General features: G+C 47.6%; 1 protein-coding gene across 1 annotated transcript in view; it reads right to left on the bottom strand.

Annotated features, from left to right (window-relative positions):
- Window positions 1-273: 273 nt before the first annotated feature.
- Window positions 274-25,649, bottom strand: part of LOC142312322 (uncharacterized) — an 80,354-nt gene continuing 54,978 nt past the window's right edge. Inside the window, exons 6-11 of the mRNA XM_075351251.1 lie at window positions 19,081-19,230; window positions 18,772-18,951; window positions 18,567-18,690; window positions 18,386-18,483; window positions 18,099-18,189; window positions 274-2,707 (exon numbers count right to left, since the gene is read on the bottom strand). Of these exons, the coding sequence (XP_075207366.1) occupies window positions 1,899-2,707; window positions 18,099-18,189; window positions 18,386-18,483; window positions 18,567-18,690; window positions 18,772-18,951; window positions 19,081-19,230 (1,452 nt within the window). The 3' untranslated portion in view covers window positions 274-1,898. The remainder of the gene's footprint in view (window positions 2,708-18,098; window positions 18,190-18,385; window positions 18,484-18,566; window positions 18,691-18,771; window positions 18,952-19,080; window positions 19,231-25,649) is intronic.

The following is a 25,649-nucleotide window of genomic DNA, read 5'->3' on the forward strand; positions in this document are numbered from 1 at the left end:
CCTGGCTAGTCCAGGGCGTCAAATAGTTCCAATAGAGCCTGCTGCAAAGAGCTCAAATACTGGCTGGTTTAATCTGCTCTAATACCACCTGATGCAAATAGCTCTAATAACAGCTGGTTTAAATCAGTTCTAACCTAGCCTGGAGCAATACTGCTCTAAAACCAGCTCTTTAATCAGCTCTAATACTGCCTGGTGAAAACAGCTCTAATAATATACTGTGCTACAGCCTGGTATACAAGGCAGCAAAGACAAGAAAAACATACGAAAAAGTGGTCAAAATGCACATTTTTTTTTTATTCATATTAAAATTCAGACAAGTACACAATAGCAGATGAATAAAGAGCCGTTACATGCTAATGTATTGTAAAAACCAGGTGGTATAAAAAAATATGCATCATTCTGAGTAAATCAATAATATGTACCATATAGTAATAATTCTACCCTGAAAAGGTAGAGGTCACTTCAGGTATATGAAATGTGTCAACATCCTGTATATATAGATTAGTCAAAATTTGAATATATGTATACATATATACATACACACACACACACACACAAATACATGTGTGGGTTGTTAATACCAGTAAACCGATGTGGACAGACATCTTGATTAAGGACATGAAGCACACATTGTAAGTGAAGGAACTTTCGTGCTCTAATAAAGCCTGGTGCATACTGGTGTAATCGACACTTGTGCACACAGACCTAATAATACAGCTTTTGCTCTACATTGATTTTGTTTTGTGGGGTACAACGCATGAGGAGAGCCTTAAATACTGGACACTGACGAGGTGGTGGAGCTGCAGCAAAGAGGATGAGATCAATCTGTGCCTGCTATGCACTCAAATGAACCATCTTCCTTTGATGTCTGCAAGCCACAGGACGTTCCTTGGCACGCCACAACATCAACATCTGATACGTTCCGTATCATCAGAGGCAGCATTTCAACAACATGGTGGAAGAGCATGTGTCCACCCTTCTCCATATACTGAGTGACGGGTCTTCCACATTCAGTTCCAGTTTCCTCACTTTGGCTTTCACCGACTCCCCTTTCAATCATGGCCCCAGTACTGACAACAAAATAGAGTCCTATTCCATTATTCCGAACTTGGCTGTGTGGGTAATATCTGAAAACAGGCTACGCAGGGGCATTTTTGAGAAGCGTTGGTCTGTGGATCCCGAATAGAACTTTTTTTTTGTTTATTAAAGTCTGGCCAAACGCAGCAAGCTCAAAACACTAAACAAGTGGAGCAATAGAAAAAAAACATGACAAATATTGAGCAATCAAGTACTGATCAGCGCTCAGTGGGAGAAGTTGGGTGGGGAAGGGGAAAGAGGGACTAGGAGGTTCCCATGACATACATCAATTTACGGGAAGACCTTCAGGACCATGACAAACTTATGTCAATTGTCAGGAAGGAATTAAGGGCATAAAAATGAAGCGTTTTGAAAATTTCCACTTTTTGATATTTTCATAAGTAAAAACAAATAACAACCACCTAAATTTACCACTAACATTATGTACAATGTGTCCCAAAAACCTATCTTAGAATTACTGGGATATGTTGAAGAGTTCCAGAGTTATTACCACATAAAATTGACATCCTCATCAGGAAAATGAAAATAGTCTTCAGCGCAAACAGGTTAAACAAAAAGGCTATTTTGTAAGTTTTTTGGATCTTACTTTTTTGTGGAGGAAAACATTCCTTAAATTCAGAACATGAAGATGGCTTCCCCCCTTTATAAGTAACAAGTATTAATTTCTGATCAACAGAATTCATTTTCAAATAAAACATTTCTCACATTATTGGTATAAAAATGACTTCTCACCTAACTGAGCTGTTTAATGTTTAACAGGAGTTGTTTTGAAAGAAAAAGCATTTCCAATAATTTCAAAATTAATTTTGCTTCTTCCCTACATGACTTTTTTGATGTTTTAAAAAATATGGTTTATACACAAATGTTTTCCCACATTCTGAACATGAATATGGCTTCTCCACTGTGTGAGTTTTCTGATGATGTACAAGAATTGATTTAACTACAAAACATTTCCCACACTCTGAACATGAATATGGTTTTTCCCCTGTGTGAATTCTCTGATGTACAAATAGAGTTGATTTCCTTGTAAAACATTTCCCACATTCTGAACATGAAAATGGCTTCTCACCTGTGTGAATTTTCTGATGTGTAATAAGAACAGATTTCTGGTTAAAATATTTCCCACAGTCCAAACATAAAAATGGCTTTACTCCTACATGAATTCTCTCATGTCTAACAAGTTTGGATTTTTCTGCAAAACATTTCTCACATTCTGAACATGAAAATGGCTTCTCCCCTGTGTGAGTTCTGTGATGTATAACAAGATGTGATTTCAGTCTAAAACATTTCTCACATTCTGAACATGAAAATGGCTTCTCCCCTGTGTGAGTTCTGTGATGTTTAACAAGATATGATTTCAGTCTAAAACATTTCTCACATTCTGAACATGAAAATGTCTTTTTTCCTTTGGTAGTTCTAACATTCCTTCCGTGACTTTTATTTTTCTTAATAGTCTGTGATGAATCAGAAGATAGATCTTTGCTGTGAAGCACCGAGGATATAGCTGGGATAACGCAATGTTCTCCATATTTGTTTTGTCGCACACGAAGATTATATGCTTGAAAGTCTGAAGGAGTCAGAAGTCCCTCTGAGCTCCTAATACAGTCACCTGCCAAAAAAAAAAAAAACACTTACTTTTTAATATAAAACTTGGAAAAAGATTTTTTTAACTATATGAACTGTCCATTAAAATTTCAACTCATGCTGCAAAATGTGATTATTCACTTAGATATTCGTGATAAAACAGATCACATTTTAACTGAAGACAACAGAGCAAGGACCACTAGAGAATGATATCAGGCTACCAGGATCGGCTCTAGCAGTTTCCCAAATCAGTGTTTAATGCAGCATTTTCCTAGTTTCATGTCTCAGAATGTTGGTCACCACTATTTTGTAGTAGGACACTCAGTGGAGAATCATAAATTACATTAAATAAAAACAGAATACGTTGATCCATAGTATGCATACTCAATATTATCCTTGACCAAAGTCACCATACCATAAATTACTTTTTGAAAACTGACTAACAATTATGAAACATTAATAAAGGCTAAATAAACTATAAAATTATGAATATATAAAGTTTTTATTTTGCGCAACATAAACAGGATTACACAGAAAATGATAATTAAAATCAACACACAAGACAGAACAGGGCAGTGTGAATGAATACAGGGCTTTTTGTGTTGCTAGTGCAAAATGAAAAAGCACATGGGAGCTCTGAAAGGACCATGTACATGGGAATACCCAGTATTGCTGGTCATTAAAGAAGTGGCTCAAATTAGGCACGGCAGAGATATTACCTAGAACCGGACATCCTACAAAAATTGATGCACAGAAAAAAAGAAAATTGGTCCAGGAGGTTTCCAGCAACATTAACACCTTAACGACTATGTATAACCTGTGTTTTAATCATTTAAACCACAGCTCTGATGTGCTTAAATAAAATAAACTTCACACAAATGACCCAATTTTGGTAACTAGACCCCTGAAGAAATTTATTTAGAAGAGTGGTGAGCATCTTGAACCCAAATGTGCTTTGCAGAATTTTTTACATGGAGCTGTGAAAATTAAAAAAAAGACATTTTTCCCCACAAATATGTTGCTTTTGCCCCAAAGTTAAAATTTTAGTGAGGGTAACAGAAGAAAATGGACAGGACCATTTGTTGTGCAAGTCTTCTTGTATACACAGATAGAACATAGATTGTGGAAAATAACTTTGTGTGCACGGCAGGGTTCAGACGGGAAAGAGCATAATTTGAATTTTGGAGCTCCATTTTGACAGGAATAGATTGTGGACTCCATGTCACATTCTAAGAGACCCTGACATGCCAAAATAGAGGAAACCCCCACAAGTCATTATTTAGGAGTGTATTCAGCATTTTTAACGCTCAGGTAAATTTTGTGAATTGTATAACACTGGGTTCAGTAAATGAAAAATTACCAGTTTTTACACAAAAATATTGCTTTGGCCCCAAATGTTTTAATTTTCAAAAGGGTAAGAGGGGATAACAAATGATAAAATGTGTTATGCATTTTCTCCTGGGAACGCCAATACCCCATATGTGGTCAAAAACTGCTTTTAAAAAGGTACAGTCCAAAGCTCAGAAAGGAAGGAGCAACATAATATAGTACAGATATTGCTGTTATGGTTTGTGGGTACCATATCACATTGGCAAAGTCCCTGAGGTGCCAGAACATCAGAAAACTTCTATAAGTAAACCCATTTAAAAAAAAACAAACAAACCCACACACCCCTCAATGAATCATTCTAAGGGTGCAGTGATCATATTGACATCACAGATGTGTTACAGAACTTTATACCATTGTGTGGTAAAGAAAAAATAGATTTCAGATTCCATGTCATGTGTGAAGAGCCCCTAAAAGGTGCAAAAAAAGCAGAAACCCCCACAAGTGACCCCATTTTGGAAGCTACTCCTCTTTAGGAATTCATGTAGGGGTGTATTGAGCATTTTTCACCCTCAGGCTTTTCACAGAATTGTATAATATTGAGCTGAGTAAATGAAAATTCCCCATGTTTTCCAAAAAAATATGTCGCTTTGGCCCCAAATTTTTACATTTTCAAAAAGGATAATAGGATAAAAAGAATGGTAAAAATGTATATGCAATTTCTGCTGAGTTTACCCCATGTGTGTTAGAAAGCTACTTCTGAGGCACAGTGCAAAGCTCAGAAAGGAAAAAGCAAAATATTGAAATGTAGATTTTGCTGAAATGGTTTAAGGGTGCCCTGTCATATTTGCAGAGTACCTAGGTGCCAGAACAGCAGAACACTTATATGTGACCTGTCACAGCAATTACAGAGAAAGCAGGGAACAGGGGCTCCTAGGCTGGCCCTCAGGCTAGGGGACCCTCCTAGCTATCCCTGATCTCAGAGTACCCTCTGAAGGTGAGGATGTCTGAGCTGCCTTCCCAGCCATACTCCTGATCAACCTTGATCTTATTCCTTCAACCCCAGGGGAGGTCTGGGGGCAGGTGTGATTAAGCCAACAGTAATAGACAAGCAGGAGAAACCAAAACTTTATGCTCACACAGCGGTATAACATAAGAGCTTAGGAAGAAAATAAGAGCAAGAAGGAAAAACCACAAGACAATGGGAGAACTGCACAACAATTCCAAGCACAAAGAAACACAATCAACAGCAGGACTGGGACACAACAGCACACAGACTGACACAGCAATAAACTATAGTCGGCGTGAGAGGACAGATTCCACCATCTTAAATAGGAAGGGAGCCAATGCGATAGGCTTCCAACAACATGATCCCAAAAGTAATCAACAGGCTAGCAGAGGTTAACTCTTGCTAATTTGATAATGAATGAGGCCACAGCTGATCGACGCCGAAACCTGCCTGTGTAGCTCAGAAGCACCAGAGAAACCATAAGGTGAAGGGTCAGGATTAGTGATGAGCGAGTACTAAAAAGCTCGGGTGCTCGAGGCTCGGGCCGAGCATCCCAAGATACTCGTGTACTTGGCCCGAGCACCGAGCCCAATGTTATCCTATGGGAGACCCGAGTATTTTTATGAAATGACCCCCGGCAGCATGTAGAAACCCTAAAAATGTCACAAAAGTCTCAGAAGAGTGCTCAAATGACATGGCAACAGCATGGGGAAGACCCCTTGAAGCATTTATCACTCAAAAGTCACAGCTGTGAACAATTTTGTCCGCGTTTTACGCCATTTTTACGGACTCACCAGAAAACCTTCCAAAATGACACCAAAATAAATTTTCATGGCAGAAATGTTAAGGGCACATACCCAATAGTGAGATAGAGCTGGTGTATGTTACTTTTTGAGATTAATACATGAAAGATTTTACGTAAAACATTGTGTGGCACTCCGATGACCCTGAGAAGAGACGTACATGAAGGCCTCTTGAGTCTAATGTGCCCATTTTGAGGAAGTGGGTCTATTGTAGTATAGCCCTTTGGCAGGGCAGCCAAAAATTGGGAGGCTCCACATTGTTCCTGGATAGAGACGTGCATGAGGGCCTGTAAACCAGAAGTGTCCATTGTCAGGAAGTGGGTGTATTGTAGTATAGCCCCTTTGGCAGGGCAGCCAGAAATTGGGAGGCTCCACATTGTCCCTGGATAGAGACGTGCATGAGGGCCTGTAAACCAGAAGTGTCCATTGTCAGGAAGTGGGTGTATTGTAGTATAGCCCTTTGGCAGGGCAGCCAGAAATTGGGAGGCTCCACGTTGTCCCTGGATAGAGACGTGCATGAGGGCCTGTAAACCTGAAGTGCCCATTGTAAGGGAGTGGGTGTTTTGTAGTATAGCCCTTTGGCAGGGCAGCCAAAAATTGGGAGGCTCCACGTTGTCCCTGGATAGAGACGTGCATGAGGGCCTGTAAACCAGAAGTGCCCATTGTAAGGAAGTGGGTGTATTGTAGTATAGCCCTTTGGCAGGGCAGCCAAAAATTGGGAGGCTCCACGTTGTCCCTGGATAGAGACCGGTTAGGTTCTTAGTGCCTCCGTGCTTGCATTTAAAAACCGCACGTGTGTGCCTGTTGGTGGCAGCGTTAAGGTGCACTTGTGTGCGTTTTGCAAAAACTTGGATATAACGCACAAGTCTAGTGAATACACATCAGCACAGCATTGCAAAATGCGCAAGGGCGTTGGCAACGAACAAGGAAGTGGACGTGATGGTGGTGCAGGCAGAGACCGAGGTCGTGTGCAAGCTCTAATTTCGCCACAACAAAGGGCCACATCTACTCGCTCGCACGTCCTGTCCCAAATTCTTGGGGACCGCAGCAGTACACCGCTCTTGAACCAAGACCAGTGTCAACAGGTTGTTAGTTGGATAGCGGATAATGCTTCCAGTCAGATTGGCACCACCACAAACACTCTGTCTTCCACACGGTCAAGTGTCAGTAGCCGTGATACTGCACCGCACATTTCAGAACCTGATCCTCCTTCCTACCACCAGGCCGAGTACACGTCCACGGACATTACTGATCCCACACTTGGACACTCGGAAGAGCTGTTCACGTTTCCATTCACACATTCTGGCCTCTCGCCAGCTCCTGTTGAAGTGGGCCATGACGAGATTGTATGTACAGATGCCCAAATATTTGAGAAGCCACGTTCTCACGAAGTTGGCAACGTGTCTCAACAAGGGGTGGACGATGATGAGACACAATTGTCAGGAAGTCAGGAGGAGGAGCAGGGTGCGGAAGAGGAAGACGACGTGGTGGATGATCCAGTAACTGACCCAACCTGGCAGGAGGATATGCAGAGCGAGGACAGCAGTGCACAGGGGGAGGGAGGCGTAGCATCCCAACAGGCAGTAAGAAGCAGGGTGGTGGCCCCAGGCAGACGTCAGGCAACCGTTCCCCGGAACAACAACACGACACAAGGTGCCTGTACAAATGTTAGGTCTTCCCGAGTCTGGCAGTTTTTTAAGTTGGCTCCAGATGATTCTAAAAAGGCCATTTGCAACACCTGCCATGCCAGCATCAGCAGGGGTACCAAAACTAGCAGCCTGACCACCACCAGCATGATCAGGCACATGTCAGCCAAGCACCCGACTTTGTGGGATGTACAACAGAGTCGAGGAGCAGTGCTTGCTGATGTCACTGCTACGTCTTCGCTTGTTGTGCATGCGAGCCAATCCCCTGTCCATGCTGCCCGCGAACAAGCCTCCTCCGGCCCTGCACCTGCAGTTGCCCACGCAGAAATAACACCATCATCAAGCACGTCCTTGTTCCAGCGCAGCGTTCAGTTATCCATTCAGCAAACCTTTGAACGCAGGCGCAAATACACTGCCAACGCCCCACATGCCACACTTCTAAATGCTAACATTTCGCGACTGCTTGCACTGGAAATGTTGCCTTTTAGGCTGGTGGAGACAGAAGCATTCCGTGACATGATGGCGGCAGCTGTCCCACGTTACTCGGTCCCCAGCTGCCACTATTTCTCCCAGTGTGCCGTCCCCGCATTGCATAACCACGTGTCACAAAACATCACACGTGCCCTGAACAACGCTGTTTCAGCCAAAGTCCACCTAACCACAGACACGTGGACAAGTGCTTGTGGGCAAGGCCGCTACATCTCGTTGACGGCACACTGGGTTAATATTGTGGAAGCTGGGACCCAGTCTGAGCGAGGGACGGAACACGTCCTTCCCACACCAAGTTTTGCAGGCCCTACCTCAGTCAGGGTTTCACCCACACTCTACAGCTCCGGAATGTCATGCTCCTCAGCCGCTTCCTGCGCATCCTCATCCACTTTACCCTCCACACCAGTCCCAAGCTGGAAGTGTCGCGGGCGGAGGAGGGGACGCTGCGCTCTCCCACTGCTCGGCTCCGGCTGCCGCTGCTCTACGGCTGCTGCTGCTCGGTGGCTCGAGCGATGGCCGGATCCCGGGGACTCGAGCGGCGCTCCTCACCCGTGAGTGAAAAGGGGTGATTTGGGTTTTGGGGATATTGTCCGTGACGCCACCCACGGTTGTGGTGATTGTGTGGACACCACCGCTGCTCGGGACGGGGATCCCGGGAGCCTGTGACAGGGAGCAGCTTTGTTGTTATTTCTCCCCTCCGTGGGTAGGGGGGTTGGTTGTCCCGGGGCCCGGTGATGGGGTAGAGATGGATGACAGGCGGGTTGCGGGGCCTGATGAGGTGCAGGGTCGCAGGGGCAGCGCTGTGCCGCACGGCACGGAGGTACTCACTCAGCCAGTAAACACGACAGTTCTCGGTAAACAAACGGCTGGTTGGACGGGTCCCTCGGACGGTTCACGGTGCTGATGTGCCCAATGATGATGACACAGTTCACGGTAAAACAAGTCGCTGGATGGACGGGTCCCTCGGACGGCTGCGGTTGTTCCTCCCTGCAGGTTAGTGATGACTGTCTCTCCCTGCACCTAAGTTCAGTGTTGGTAGTGATGGTTTCCCACCGGTAACCCGCTCCCCGACCTGGATATGGGCCGGAGGAGCCCCTTTTGCTCACAGGCGCTGGCCCTGGGAGACGGTTGCCCTTGGCGGTGGTGGTGTCTCCCCTTCACGGTTGGACGGTTGCCTTCTATCGGGACTTGGCTGTTTGGAAACCCGGAGGTCCCTTTCACTAACGGATTTGGCAACTTCACGGCGACACCAAGCCTTGCCGGGATCCGAAAGGCCCCTGCCAATGGTGCTGGCTTCTCTTTGTATACCGGTCCGGTACGGCCGGGTCACCACCCGTCCACGGTCCTTACGGCAGACTCCAATCGGCCTCCACTGCAGACGGTCACCACATCCTGCCAACCTTGCTGTCCTGTCCGGGCCACACACCCAGACCAACTTCAGGCTCTTTGCTGTCACTTGTCTCCTCTCTACTTTCCTCCTTCCACTTCCTTAGCTTAACTCTCACTGCCTGTTTTCCCTCCTCCAGGACTGTGAACTCCTTGGTGGGTGGAGACCAACCGCCTGGCTCCACCCCCTGGTGTGGACAACAGCCCCTGGGGAAGGCAACAAGGATTTTGTGTTTTGACTATGATGTGCCTGCAGGGAGTGTGGGGTGTGTAAGTGTTGTGCTCTGTGGCCCCTGGCTTGTCCAGGGCGACACAGAAGCACTGCAGCACTGCCTCGGCGAAGCGGCAACAGGCTGTGCTGAAGCTAATCTGCATAGGTGACAAACCCCACAATGCAGAAGAGGTGTGGACAGCTCTGAATCAGCATGCAGATCACTGGCTCACACCTCTGAACCTAAAGCCAGGAAAGGTTTTGTGTGACAATGGCCAGAACCTGGTGGCGGCTTTGAGGCGAGGCCAGCTGACACATGGTCCATGCGTGGCCCATGTGCTCAACCTCGTGGTTCAGCGGTTTCTAAAGTCATACCCAGAGCTGTCTGATCTGCTGGTAAAAGTTCGCCGCCTGTCTGCACATTTTCGAAAGTCACCTACTGCTTCAGCCGGCCTTGCCGGCTTTCAGCGCCATTTGCATCTTCCAGCTCACAGATTGGTGTGTGATGTCCCCACGCGTTGGAATTCAACTCTGCACATGTTGGTCAGGATATGTGAGCAGAAGAGGGCAGTTGTTGAGTACCTGCATCACCTAAGCCGTAGGGAAATGGGTCAAACTCCACACATAACACCTGAGGAGTGGAGATGGATGTCCGACCTATGTACCATCCGCCAAAACTTTGAGGACACCACCAAGATGGTGAGCGGCGATGACGACATTATTAGCGTCACCATACCGCTTCTCTGCCTTCTAAAATGGTCTCTGCTCAAAAAACAACCATGATGCATTGCAGGCGGAGCGCGATGAGTTTGAGCAAGAAACAGTAGTGGGTGTGGGTGATAACACACAGCCCAGCCTCGTCTCATCACAACGTGCAGTGGAGGACTATGACGAGGAGGAGGATGAAGACATGGAGCAACTCTCCGGCCAAATTGAGGATATGACATGCAGTCATATCCTCGGTTCAGCGCGGCTGGCCAGAGGACAGGGTAGATGATGAGGAGGAGGAGGAGGACAGCATGTTCAGTCATCATGTTGGTCAGGATACTGAAGTGATGGCTGTTAAGAGTCTGGCACACATGGCTGACTTTATGGTAAGCTGCCTGTCTCGTGACCCTCGCGTTAAGAACATCTTGGCCGACAATCATTACTGGTTGGTAACACTGTTAGACCCACGCTAAAAGGACAACTTTATGTCTCTTATTCCCGAGGCAGAGAGGTCAGGCAAAATGCAGCAGTTCCAGAAGGCCATAGTCACGGAAGTAGGCAAAGCATTCCCCTCACAAAACGCTAGCGGCATAGGTCAGGAATCAGTGGACAACCAAGGCGTACAGCCGAGAGGGGCACAAGTCCAATCCGCCAGAAGAAGGGGAACAGTCTTCAAGATGTGGGACAGTTTTCTCAGCCCCTCACATACCACAGCCCCTGAGGTGCGGGGTAGTGCCACAAGAAATCCTAAGTTTGCCCAGATGCTCAAGGAGTACCTTGCAGATCGAACAACTGTACTCCGACATTCCTCTGTGCCTTACAATTAATGGGTATCCAAGCTGGACACGTGGCATGAATTGGCTCTCTACGCCTTTGAAGTCCTGGCCTGCCATGCCGCTAGCGTTTTGTCAGAGCGTGTTTTTAGTGCCGCAGGTGGAATCATTACAGATAAACGCACCCGCCTGTCAACTGAAAATGCTGACAGGCTGACTCTGATCAAGATGAACAAGGGTTGGATTGGGCCAGACTTCACCACACCACCAGCAAATGACAGCGGAATTTAAAGTTTGTAACGGGAATTTGCCATGTACCTCCACTCACCCATAGTAACACACTTCTGGACTTTGGCTAATCGCTGGACTGCTCCTCCTTCTCCTCATGCACAATAGTTAGGCCGTTGTTTCAGGTATACCCCCAGTGGTAAATTTTTTCGCCCATTCTTTCAGAATGGGCATTACAACAACAGGAGACCCGCTCCTTTGCAATGGGAACAATGTTTTGAGGCCCTCATGCACATCTCTATCCAGGGACAATGTGGAGCCTCCAAATTTTTGGCTGCCCTGCCTAAGGGCTATACTACAATAGACCCACTTCCTTACAATGGGCACTTCAGGTTTACAGGCCATCATGCACGTCTCTATCCAGGGACAATATGGAGCCTGACACTGACACCGACTGCCACACACGTGCGGTTTTTAAATGCAAGCACGGACGCACTAAGAACCTAACAGGTTTTTAGGAGCGACAATTACTGAGAAGTCTGACACTATCTGGACTGTTTTAGACTGTGTACACCAGCCCCAGATATGATGATGAAGACTGGTATACGGTCACCACTAGGAATGGCTATATACCCTGCCTGCCTGCCTGCCTGTATACTGCTACAATAGTCCTGACAAGGACTCTTCTGGTCACTAGCCTGTATTCCAACCTGGCTATACCCTGCCTGTATACAGCAACAATAGTCCTGAGAAGGACTCTGCTCCTGTACTCCGACCTGGCTATACCCTGCCTGCCTGTATACAACTATAATAGTCCTAAGAAGGACTTCTGGTCACACTGTTTGCAGCCCTGCTCCGGAACTAACTATAAAGGGCCGCAAACCTTTCCCTGAAGCAGCAACACTCTCCCTGCACTGACTGTCTGGATGGCTGTGAGCAGAGCACAGCGCGCCCGCTGGTATAAAGGCACGGTCATGCTGTGAGGGCCGGCCAATCACTGCAATTCCACAACTAACAGGGCTGTGGCATTGCAGTGGTCTGGCAGCCAATCCCTGCATGAGGGCTAGCTCTCAAAAGAGCGCCAACATGCAGGGATGAAGACCACAAGTACAGCACGAGTATCGCGAGATTACTCGGTCCCCGCCGAGTAGCCCGAGTACAGTGATACTCGTGCGAGTACAGAGTAGTAACAAGCATACTCGCTCATCACTAGTCAGGATCTGTAATGTGAACAGCGTCTGATGCTATCATGACAAAATCGGTGAGTTTTTGTGCAAAACTCCTAGTGCCATGAACCCAACTTTCAGACTACACCCCTCACTGAATTCATCTAGGGGTGTAGTAAGCATGTTGACACCACATGTGCATCATATAATTTTATACTAATGGGTGGTGAAAAAGAATAATTACATTCTTACCACTGAAATGTTGTATTGGCCCCAAATTGTTTACTTGTTTATAATTTGGGAGTGCCATTTCACATTGTTAAAGTCCCTGAGGTGCTAGAACAGCAAAACATGCCATAAGTGACCCCACTATATAAATAAGAAACATGTGACCGTAAATGAAGTTTAGACACACTGTGGGGGTAAGGGGAGAGAGGCATCTGGATTTCAGAGTACAGCTTTTGCTGGATTTCTTTTTGGGGAAGCCATGATGCTTTTACAGAGCCTGTGTGTTACCAGTAACGTGGAAGCCCCCTATATTTCTATTGAGAGATGATGGACCTGAGTGGGGACTGTTGTTTTATTGCATGGAATGAGTTTAAGCTTTTATTGGGAACATTTTGGATCACATTCATCCTGTGCTCTATGCTGAACACTTACATCAGGGTTTTGTCAGAATCACGTACTTCAAAGATTTACACGTAAACCTGACGTAAGCAGTCAGCGCAGGATAAATGTGAGCCGACGACATTTACTGTGATCTTCTCAAGGTAGAATAAACAACTCAATAGCAGGTCAAGAATTTATTTTATCTATTTTTTTATGCCATTCACAATGCAGTATAAGTGGTAAGACAGCTTTATTCTTTCCGTTGGTGCAATTACAGCAATACCAGGTGTATGTATGTATGTATGTATGTATGTATGTATGTATGTATGTATGTATGTATGTATGTATATATATATATATATACATACATACATACATACATATACACACATACATACATATACATACATACATACATACATACATACACCGTATTTTTCGCTTTATAAGATGCACCTGATTATAAGACACACCCCCAAATTTGGTGAAGGAAAACAGAAACAATTTTTTTTTTTATGTTAAATGGGGTCTGTCTTATAATGCCAGTGTCCGTCTAACAAATCATATAGGGTATATGTGACGCCCTGGACCCCAGGGGTCACAGGTAATAACACCTACCACATTACACACACACACACACCCCATCCCCTGTGAGGGCACACCAGTCACCCAAAAGGGAGACCTGATGCTTCCCTCAGGGCCAGTAGGGCTCACCAGGTGGGCGGAGTCAAGCGGAAAGGCACGCCCACCGAGGAGACTACTGTCCTGAGGCAGGAAATACAAACAGAACAGAGGAGTTGAGTTGTAGAGTGACAGGGAGAGGAGCGGAGTTGTAGAGCTGTCAGGGACCCGGGTAGGAGCCTGGGACCCTTGAAACGTCAGGCAGGCAAACGGTGGTGGCCGCCTGCAGGAGTACCGGTACAGCAACCGGCGGAACTGTAGGGACCGGGGTCAGGGTTGGAGCCCGCCGGCCCTGAACCGGGGAGTCAACCGTGTACCGGAGTACTCAGACCCCGTCCTAGCTTAGAAGCCACTGAGTTTAGGCAAATTGACTGATTGCTGGCTGGACCTCACGGGTTCATCCTCACCCAAAATCCCGAAAGAAGGCAAAATCCCACCGATACCGGGTGAGAGCCACCGCCAAGGGCCAAACATCCGACGAGCCAGCGCCTGCGGGCAACCGGCGGCTGAACGCCGGGGAGCAGGCTACCACTGTCCAGGCAGGGGAGCCGAAAACCACAAGAAGAGGTGTAAGGGAAAGGGGCCACCATCAACCTCATAAGGGACACAAGCAGCCGGCTGCGGGACCCGACCATACCCGAACTTTGGTTTACCAGTGACAGAGTGTGAATTAATCGTGAGTACACCAGTGCCATCCGGGCACGACACTGCACGACACCCTGCACCCAGACAACAACACAGTCGCCCAGTCCCCACCAGGCCCCGGGACACACCGACCCTACCCACGGAGGGGCTAACATCTAGGCTGCGGCCGCAACACCGATCCCAGACGAGCCCACCTTCACTCCAGCCACAGCGGTGGTGCATCCCGTCACCACGACCCGTGGGTGGCGTCACGACCTGTAGGACGACAACGCGCCCCCCCCCCCCGGCTGCGCGCCTCATCCCACACCACCACCACCCCACTGCCTCCCCTTAACAGAGCGACGTGGCCCCCAGTCCAGAGGTGCTCGTGCCACCGACAACCCGAGCCCGGACCTCGAGCGGCTCGGCCCGAGCAGCGAAGAAGCGGCCGGGCCCCTCTCAGGGCGATACATATCGACTCTTCTGGCGTCACGAACAGGATTCGGACAGTCCACTTACTTGTGGAAGTGCGCCTTAGAAGTATCCGTCAGCGGCGTCCTGCCGAACAAGTTGAAGTTCCGCCATCTTGGCGCGAAAGTTACCCGCTCGAGTCGTTTTCCCCGAGCAGTGAAGGCGCGAAACTGAAGCCCCGCCCCCGAAGGAGTAGTACGAAGAGAAAACCAGGGGGAGGCGGGCGAGAAGGCTGCCTGATGTAACCGAGAAGATAAAAAGGCAGGGACTCCAGGACCCTGCATCCGTTCCGTTCCTGGACCCAGTCAGTGCAGAAGCAGCATGTCCGCCCCATCCGAGCAGCCCGCGGATCCAGAGCCCGCGCCCGGAACCGCGGCGTGGATGAGAGCCAGGACGGCAGAGATTTGTCAGCACCACCGGAGTCAGATACGCCCTCTTGATGGAGCGGTGGACCGCACAGGTGGAAGCGCTGGCTGCGATCGCCCGGGTGCACGAGATGGAGGCCGAGTTGGAAGTGCTGGTGAGTGACCCACGCCTTTATGTCCCGCAGGGACCGTCCGCTGCGGCTGAGAGACCCGGTCTACCCCTGGCCCTTATACGGACTCCGCCGTCGCCCGTGGGAACCGCCACTGCTGCCATGGCGGCGGGGGCCCGAAGCGCCGATTCCGGAAGGTCCGAAGGTCGGGGTGGCTGAAGGAGCAGCCGGCCTGGGAGGTTACGGCAGCTGACGAAAACCCGCTGGACGCAGGGAATGAGATGGACCCGACAGCCCGCCCGGCCCAGAGGGAAGTGAGGCCCAGCCAAGCGGGGGCCGATAGCAACGACTCCGGTCCTGATAGAGCCGGTCTCAGGGTCGGAGGAGGCCGATGAGAGTCTCCTCGACGGAAGTGCCCTGGCGGCCACCTATATTCCACGCAGCGGCGGAAATGGATACCGGATGGCCCTTTCCCACCATGCCTGCTGCATGTTGGAAATGTTTGAGGCGGAGGTTTAATCCGCGTCGGAGGAAGAGCTGGAGTGAGATGGTAGCCCGTAGGCTATAAAAAGGACCCGTCCCCGTTGGGACTTGTGTTTAAACCCCGTTGATAACCCCTGTTGCGTGAGTGACTGCCCATGGACAAGGCAGTGGACTTGCCGGCCACCCAAAAACTTTTGGGCTTGTAAATATTGCCCTGTCAGCCCCTTTTAACATGCCTTCCCGTTCCGTTAGCCTCCGGAGAGGCAGATTGGAGGTAGGACCCGCAGCAGAGCAGGCTGGGGTCCGGTCACCATCGGGACCGGTGACCATCCTCCGGGGAGCCCTTGAGCAACTACCGGGTGCGCCGCACCGTACCCGTTCCCGCCTTGGTGATCTGGCCATGTTCCTGTTTCCGGACTGGGGAAAAGGGGTGCTGCCCATTTCTTAGGGGCAGCATCATGGCTAGGTTGTTTGGGTGGGAAGGGCGGAAGGACATGAACCCGTAACGTTAAATAAAGTTATGCAACGTTAAAGCAAAATGCCTCCCGTTATGGGAAGACCTTCAGAAACCATAGTTTGTACAAATGTTATTATAATTGTAAATGTTTCCTGTTTTCCCAGTTAAAAGAAAATAAAAATAAACCGGAGTTGGTCGGGCAGCCCGCGGACGGTCTACATTAAACCAAGGGGGTATGTGACGCCCTGGACCCCAGGGGTCACAAGTAATAACACCTACCATATTACTCACACACCCCCATTCCGTGAGGACATACCCGTCACCCGAAAGGGAGACCTGATGCCTCCCTCAGGGCCAGTAGGGCACACCAGGTGGGCAGAGTCAGGCAGAAAGGCACGCCCACCGAGGGGACTACTGTCCTGAGGCAGGAAATACAAACAGAACAGAGGAGTTGAGTTGTAGAGTGACAGGGAGAGGAGCGGAGTTGTAGAGCTGTCAGGGACCCGGGTAGGAGCCTGGGACCCTTGAAACGTCAGGCAGGCAGGCAGACGGTGGTGGCCGCCTGCAGGAGTACCGGTACAGCAACCGGCGGAACCGTAGGGACCGGGCCAGGGTTGGAGCCCGCCGGCCCTGAACCGGGGAACCAACCGTGTACCGGAGCACCAGAAACCGGGTACTCAGACCCAGTCCTAGCTTAGAAGCCACCGAGTTTAGGCAAATTGACTGATTGCTGGCTGGACCTCACGGGTTCATCCTCACCCAAAGTCCCGAAAGAAGGCAAAAGCCCACCAATACCGGGTGAGAGCCACCGCCAAGGGCCAAACATCCGACGAGCCAGCGCCTGCGGGCAACCGGGGGCTCCAGCGGCTGACTGCCGGGGAGCAGGCTACCACTGTCCAGGCAGGGGAGCCGAAAACCACAAGAGGTGCAAGGGAAAGGGGCCACCATCAACCTCACAAGGGACACAAGCAGCCGGCTGCGGGACCCGACCATACCTGAACTTTGGTTTACCAGTGACTCTGAGTGTGAATTAATCGTGAATACACCAGTGCCATCCGGGCATGACACTGCACTGCAGCACGGCACCGTGTACCCAGACAACAACACCGTCGCCCAGTCCCCACCGGGCCCCGGGACAAACCGCCCCTACCCACGGAGGGGCTAACATCTAGGCTGCGGCCGCAACACCGATCCCGGACGAGCCCACCTTCACTCCAGCCGCAGCGGTGGTGCATCCCGTCACCACGACCCGACAACGCGGCCCCCCACGGCTGCGCGCCTCATCCCACACCACCACCACCCGACTCTCCTTAGAGCGACGTGGCCCCCGGTCCAGAGGCGCTCGTGCCACCGACAACCCGAGCCCGGACCTCGAGCGGCTCGGCCCGAGCAGTGGAGAAGCAGCCAGGCCCCTCTCAGGGCGGTACATATATGTCCCTCATAGCACCCCCATCCTAAAATTATCCCCCTTAATCTGGATATGGCCCCCTTATATTGAATATAGCCCCCTTGTGCTGGCACACATCCCCTATTGCTGGCACAATGGTAGGATTACTAGGATTATTATTACGTGACAAAACCTGGTATTTTATCAGGGGTGCACAGACTTTTTAGACCCACTGTATAAACATCTATTTATGTGTTCAATTTGCAATACATCGTACTGTTTCCATGTTCATTCCATATATAACTAAGAAAGGATATTCATTCCACTATAAACTCCATATTCCCCGTCTCTAGGATGTGCGGGAAACCTCTTACTCCTTATTTTTAGGATAATAAGTTTTGTTCCTTCTTCTTAGTCCCACATTGTAGCAGCTGCTGAATGAGAAGAATCTGTGACTTCTCTGCATTTAGTGGTCACTACTCACCTGGGCGGTTATCTGTAGGAATCTCCTCTTTACTCCGCTCATCACCCCTCACATATGTCTCTGTAGTATTAATATGGGGCAGATCTTCACCCTGAAACAAATATTGTAAAAGTCACAGACAGATGAAGAAGTCCCATCTATGATCAGCTCTAATCCTGCCATCTCCACCGCTCTCATTACACAAGTATAACACATATAATACTGGAGGATAAAACAAGACTGAGCACAAGACCTTCACAGCCGTCTACACATCATAGGAGATTTCATGGCACCTTCTCTCCATCTACCTGATGATCCTGAGGAACATCGGGAGCTTCTTGTTTACAGTCCTGTGGGAGAAGAGGACGGGGACATCTCTCTGGTGTTGTCCTCTTACTGGATAGACCTGGAGGAGACACATACAGGGACTGAATTCATTCCTTACATACAGATAATTATAGGCCGTGTGTATTTAGTCCTGTCTATTACCTGGTGATGTGAGGGGCTGGGGAACCTCCATCATGACGTCCTTGTACAGATCTTTGTGTCCTTCTAAATACTCCCACTCCTCCATGGAGAAATAGACGGTGACGTCCTGACACCTTATAGGAACCTGACACATACAATGATACCGTCACCCCCGATCCCTTCATAGCGTTACTGTATAATGTCCCAGCATTCCCAGCAGTGTCACCTCTCCAGTCAGCAGCTCAATCATCTTGTAGGTGAGTTCTAGGATCTTCTGGTCATTGATGTCCTCATGTATCGGGGGGTGAGGTGGAGGCCCCGTGATTGGGCTCAGGGGTCTTGCCCATCCCTCAGACACAGGGGCCTGACAGCGCTCACTAGAGGTCTTCTTCACTAATGTGTAATCCTGGTTATGGAGAGACACCGTAAGAAATCTCACTCCAGACATTTCCAGAGTCCTCACCTCTCCAGTTCTGTCCATCTGTTATTCCCATAGATAAGAATGATGGAATGTGACGTCATCAGAATCTCTCACCTCTCCAGGAAGCCGGAAGAGGATCTCTAGGGTGAGGTGTAATATCCTCTCCGTCATCTTGTCCCTGTCCACATCCATCCTTGATGGGTCAATCAGGAGAATTCTCTTATATAGAGGATCTCCACTGAGAGGATTCGATATTGTAGAGACCTGAATGGGGAGAACATGTAACATCATAAAGAATCCAGTGTAATAATGATAATGTAGTGTTGTCATGAGAGACTGAAGGAAACACAGGAGCATCAGCCCGAGAACAGAACAACCGCACTTATATAATCCGCCTGTTGTGCTCTGTGTACTCTCCACTATAAGTTTTTATAAGAAATATTCTTAAATCAGTGGTGAAGGAACAAGTCTGTATTTTGCAAGAATACCATGATATTTACTGACTCTGCTGCTTTCTCATCTGACCTAAACCCTACTGACGACTTGTGGGCTCTTTTTTAAGGAAGATTAATGGTGAAGGAAAATAGTCCTGTCTCTAAACAGTGTCTGAGAAGTTATGGTTGGTATGGCCCAACAGATTAAGTAACAGAGACTCCATGGATGGACGGCTTATAACTGTAGAGTGGCTATATCACTATAGAATTTTTTTGTAATTTTTTTTGTTGTCACTGACCTGCTCACTGGTCTCTACAGAGATCTGAGTGGAGCAGTCATATAATTGTGGCTGTAGCGCTTAAGTCGCAGTAAGTAGACAGCTCAGGAGTCAATTTCAAACATGATAGGATATACAGGTCAGCGGACTGTATCTCATATGATAGCATAAGATATATGGACTATATCCTACTGTTATGGGGTATGACGAGGTAACTTGGAATGGGGACACCTATACTGGCCCTAGTGCTAGGGCGGACCTAGCTGTCTCTGTTCCAAAAGATACATCTGATGGTGACGATGTCTGGGCCGCCTTCCTAACCCTAGGTCCTGAATACCCTGGTCTATACCCCCAGGGATACACACACACACACGAAGAAATAAAGAATCAGGGAGGAAATAAACAATGAGGATATTTCCACAATACACAGGAGATCGCCAGAACTAGATCACCACAGCACAAGAACCAATGTTCACAAATGAAGCAATAAATCGGCAAGGAGGAACAGGTTCCATCATCTTTTAAAGGGCGGAGGTGGTTGTGATAGGTCTCCAGTAACCTGTGACTCTAGCAGCAATCCACACGCAATCAGGAATTAACTCCTGCTAGACCAATCACTAGTACGCCCGAGTCTAACTGAGCAACTCAAAAGCACCAGGTAGCCTGTCAGACTCTGCAGTGTGAACAGGATCAGAAGTCACCATGACGACATCTGGTGAGTTTAGAGCTGAAGACTGCGTGACACTAAGGGTACCGTCACACTTAAGCGTCGCTCCAGCGATCCCACCACCGATCTGACCTGGTCAGGATCGCTGCTGCGTCGCTACATGGTCGCTGGTGAGCTGTCAATCAGGCAGATCTCACCAGCGACCAGCCCCCAGCCAGCAGCGACGTGTGCAAGCGATGCTGCGCTTGGTAACTAAGGTAAATAACGGGTAACCAAGCGCTTGTTACCAGCGCACACCACTTAGCGCTGGCTCCATGCACTCCTAGCCAGAGTACACATCGGGTTAATTACCCGATGTGTAGTCTGGCTACGTGTGCAAGGAGCAGGGAGCCGGCACTGGAAGCGTGAGCGCAGCGGACGCTAGTAACTAAGGTAAATATCGGGTAACCAAGGAAAGGGCTTCCCTTGGTCACCCGATATTTATCTTTGTCACAGCTTACCGCAGGCTCCCAGACGCCGGCTCCCTGCACGTTCAGATTGTTGCTCTCTCGCTGTCACACACAGCGATGTATGCTTCACAGCAGGAGAGCAACAACTAAAAAATGAACCAGCACTGTGTGTAACGAGCAGCGATCTCACAGCAGTGGCCAGGTCGCTGCTCAGTGTCACACACAGCGAGATCGCTAATGAGGTCACTGCTGCGTCACAAAAACCGTGACTCAGCAGCGATCTCGCTAGCGATCTCGCTATGTGAGAAGTACCCCTTACATGATAGCAGTAAATACAAAGCACAGCAATCACACATGATCGGATTAGATATATGGCTCAGACAACTATTTCAGAATATAGGATTAGATAAATGTCTCAGCGGATTGTAGAACACATGATTAGATTAGATACACAGACTGTAAGTTGATGTTGGTTTTTCTGTTACTTTCTTTTTACGGCACTCTGCACACTGAGCTCTTCTATGTCAGTGTAAGGCTAAGTTCACACACTGCGGTTTTTTTTACGCTGCGTTTGTGCGTTTTTGGCCGCTAAAACCGCACAAAAACGCACCCGCAACAAAAAAACGCATGCGTTTTTACCGCGATTTGGTGCGGTTTTGGCTGCGTTTTTCCAATGCATTGCATGGGGGGAAAACGCAGGAAAGAATTGACATGTCCATTTTTTTTTTAAGCTCAAAAACGCAGCTTAAAAAAACAGATGTGTGCGGACAGCAAAATTGAAAACTCAGACTTTGCAAAGTCATGCAGTTTTGAGGCCAAAAACGCACCCGAAAATCGCGCAAAAACACCGCGAAAAACGCACTGTGCGCACATAGCCTAAAGCCTCGTACAGATGTCTGTGCTGCATGGGTGTCTGAATGAGGTTTTACACAAATCAGAGTAAAGTTTTCAAAGAACTGAAAATAAAACAGCTGTATTTACCAACAACGTGTCACAATATTAACCCCTTAGTGACGGAGCTAATTTTCACCTTAATGACCAGACCAAATTTTGCAATTCTGACCAGTGTCACTTCATGAGGTTATAACTCTGGAACGCTTCAACGGATCCCGGTGATTCTGAGATTGTTTTTTCGTCACATATTGGACTTCATGTTAGTACCAAATTTAGGACAATATTTTTTGCGTTTATTTATGAAAAAAAAATTAATTTTGGCAAAAATTTTGAAAATTTAGCAATTTTCAACTTTTGAATTTTTATACCGTTAAACCAGAGATTTCTGTGACACAAAATAGTTGATAAATAACATTTCCCACATGTCTACTTTACATCACAATTTTGGAAACAAAATTTTTTTTTGTTAGGAAGTTAGAAGAGTTCAAAGTTTATCAGCGATTTCTCATTTTTACATCAAAATTTACAAAACCATTTTTTTAGGGACCACATCACATTTGAAGTGACTTCAATAGGCCTAGATGACAGAAAATACCCAAAAGTGACACCATTCTAAAAACTGCACCCCCCAAAGTACTCAAAACCACATTCAAGAAGTTTATTAACCCTTCAGGTGCTTCACATGAACAAAAGCAATGTGGAATGAAAAAAAGCAAAAATTAAATTTTACCTAAAAATGTTGTTCTAACCCAAATTTATTCACTTTTAGAAGAAATAACACAACAAAATGGACCACAAAACTTGTTCCCCACTTTCTTATGAGCGCGCCGATACCCCACATGTGGTCAGAAACCTCTGTTTGGACAAATGGGAGGGCTCGGAACAGAAGGAGCAATATTTGAATTTTGGAAAGCAAATTTGGCTGAAATAGATTGCGGGCACCATGTTGCATTTACAGGTCCGCTAAGGTACCTAAACAGCAGAAACTCCTCACAAGTGACGCCATTTTGGAAACTAGACCGCTCAAGGCTTCTATCTAGGGGTATAGTGAGCATTTTAGATCCACAGGTACTTCACAGATTTTGTTAACGTTACGTTGTCATATTGAAAATTTTAATACTTTTCTCAAAAATGTTGCTTTAGCATCAATTTTCTCACTTTTTCAAGAGGTAATTCCAAAAATTTGACCTCAAGGTTTGGTAACCACTTTTTTATGAGCGCGGTGGTACCCCACATGTGGTCTGAAACCTTTGTTTGGACAAATGGGAGGGCTTGGAACGAAAGGAGCAATATTTGAATTTTGGAAAGGAAATTTGGCTGAAAAAGATTGAGGGCACCATGTCGCATTTGGAGGTCCCCTAATGTACCTAAACAGCAGAAACCCCGCACAAGTGACCCCATTTTGGAAACTAGGCCCCTCAAGGAATTTAGATGTTTGGTGAGTACCCTGAACCCCCAGATGCGTCACAGAATTTTATAACGTTGAGCCATGAAAATAAAAAAAATAAAATTTTACCACAAAATTGTTATTTCAACCAGGTAGCTTTTTTTTTCACAAGGGTAACAGGAAAAAAAATCAGCATGAAATTTATTGTGCAATTTCTCCTGAGTTTGGCGATACCTTATATGTGGTGGAAATCAACTGTTTGGGCGCATGACTGGGCTCGGAAGGGAAGGAGCGCCATTTGACTGCAAAATTGTCTGGAATCAATAGCGGACACCATGTTGCATTTGGAGAGCCCCTGAGGTGCCTATACAGTGAAGCTCCTAAACATGTGGCCACATTTTGGAAAATAGACCCCTGAAGGAATTTATCTAGATGTTTGATGAGTACCCTGAACCCTCAGGTGCTTCACAGAAGCTTATAATGTTGAGCTGTGAAAATAAAAAAAAATACATTTTTACCACAAAATTGTTACTTCAACCAGGTAGCTTTTTTTTTTACAAGTGTAAAAGGAAAAAATTCAGCATAAGATTTATTGTGCAATTTCTCCTGAGTATGCTGATACCTTATGTGTGATGAAAATCAACTGTTTGGGTGCACAGCAGGGCTCGGAAGGGAAGGAGCGCCATTTGACTGCACAATTGGCTGGAATCATTAGCGGACGCTATGTTACATTTGGAAAGCCCCTAAGGTGCCTAAACAGTGGAGGTCCCCCACAAGTGACCCCATTCTGGAAAATAGACCCCTCAAGGCTTTTATCTAGGTGTATATTGAGCAGTTTGAATCCAAGAGTACTTCACAGAATTTGATAAGCTTAGGTTGCCATATTGAAAATTTTCATTTTTTTTTCACAAAAATGTTGCTTTAGCATCATATTTCTTACTTTTTCAAGAGGCAACAACAAACCGTGGACCCCACAGTTTGTTATCCAATGTCTTATGAGCACAGGGATACCCCACATGTGGCCAAAAACCTCTGTTTGGATAAATGGGAGGGCTTGGAATGGAAGGATCACCATTTGAATTCTGGAAAAGTTGAAATAAATTGCGGGCACCATGTCACATTAGCAGGGCCCCTTGGGTACCTATACAGCAGAAACCCCCCACAAGTGACCCCATTTTGGAAACTGGATTTTATTCAGGAGTATAGTAAGCATTTTGAATCCACAGGTACTTCACAAAAATGTTGCTGTAGCAACAAATTTCTCACTTTTAGGCTATGTGTCCATGATCTAGCAACACGGCGTCTAGTACACAGTGTCAGCCTTCCTGCAGAGATGTGAGTGTTGTCCACGGGAGAACGCAGCTGCCCGTGCCCACGATTTGGGTTCAGGCTGCTGTGGAGCTCTATGCTACCTGCAGACAACACTCTTGTCTCCGCATTATAAATTGACATGCGGAGGCTCGGGAAGCTGCACCACAGGTCGGTTTATGCTGCGGAGAAAAGAAGCACAGTGGGCATAGGATTTCTAAAAATCCTTCCACTGTGCTTCTACTGCACAATGCAGCGCTATGGATGCAGGGAAAACCACTCTGCGCCCAAAACGCTGCAAACCCTGATTGTGGGCACACAGCCTAAAATGCTACAATAGATGAATGGATAGATGTCAAACATATGTAACATCTCACCCCCCTGCATATTCTAAGCTGGCGCCCTTTAGTGCCTTTCATGTGGCACTAAAGGGTCCCTAGCCTTGTATTTAGCCCCCCAAAAAATTAATAATTAAAATAAATGACGTGGGGTCCCCCCTATTTTTGATAGCCAGCTAGGGTAAAGCAGACAGCTGTAGCCTGCAAACCACAGCTGACAGCTTCACCTTGGCTGGTGATCAATTTGGAGGGCTCCCCAGGCGTTTTTTTTTTTAAAAGTGACGGGGGGTGACGGCGGGACCTCGGGACACCTTTCTGCCGCATGTGACGTGTCACATGCGGCAGAAAGAGCAGGATGAATGCGGCCGCGCGCTGTGCGCTGCACGCCGACATCCTGCATGCTCCGGAGGGGGGGGGGGCGGCTCTGGAGAACCGGAGGGGGCTCCGGGGACCAGAGATCTCCGGTGCACCGGAGGAGAGGTCAGGGGGAGGACATTTCCCTCCGATCTGAAATGTTTGATCATTTCAGATCGGACGGAAATGAATGCAGAGCCGGCGGTGGCGGCAGTTTTCGGCGCGCGTCGGCGCCATTTTGGATGTCCGGGGGGGGGAGGGGGGGGGGGTTTGATTTCTCCGGTACCGGGGGCTTTGGGGGCACTAAAGGATTATATTTCTTTCTCATCTGACATGTTTGATCATGTCTGATGAGAAAGAAATCACTTTTATTTGCCATTTTTTTTTTTTTTCATGTGTACGTCGGTATACGGTGTATACCGGTGATCACATTATCGGGGTCCAAAAAAAAAACCCCCAATTCATAATCTTGGGGGTCTCAGCTACCTCCGGTAGCTGAAATCCCCGAGATTTTTCGTCACTGGGGGGCGCTACAAGCTTTTTCCGGCCTGACGTCTCAAGACATCGGAACAGA

Source organism: Anomaloglossus baeobatrachus, chromosome 5 (genome assembly GCF_048569485.1).
Source record: "Anomaloglossus baeobatrachus isolate aAnoBae1 chromosome 5, aAnoBae1.hap1, whole genome shotgun sequence".
NCBI lineage: Eukaryota > Metazoa > Chordata > Amphibia > Anura > Aromobatidae > Anomaloglossus > Anomaloglossus baeobatrachus.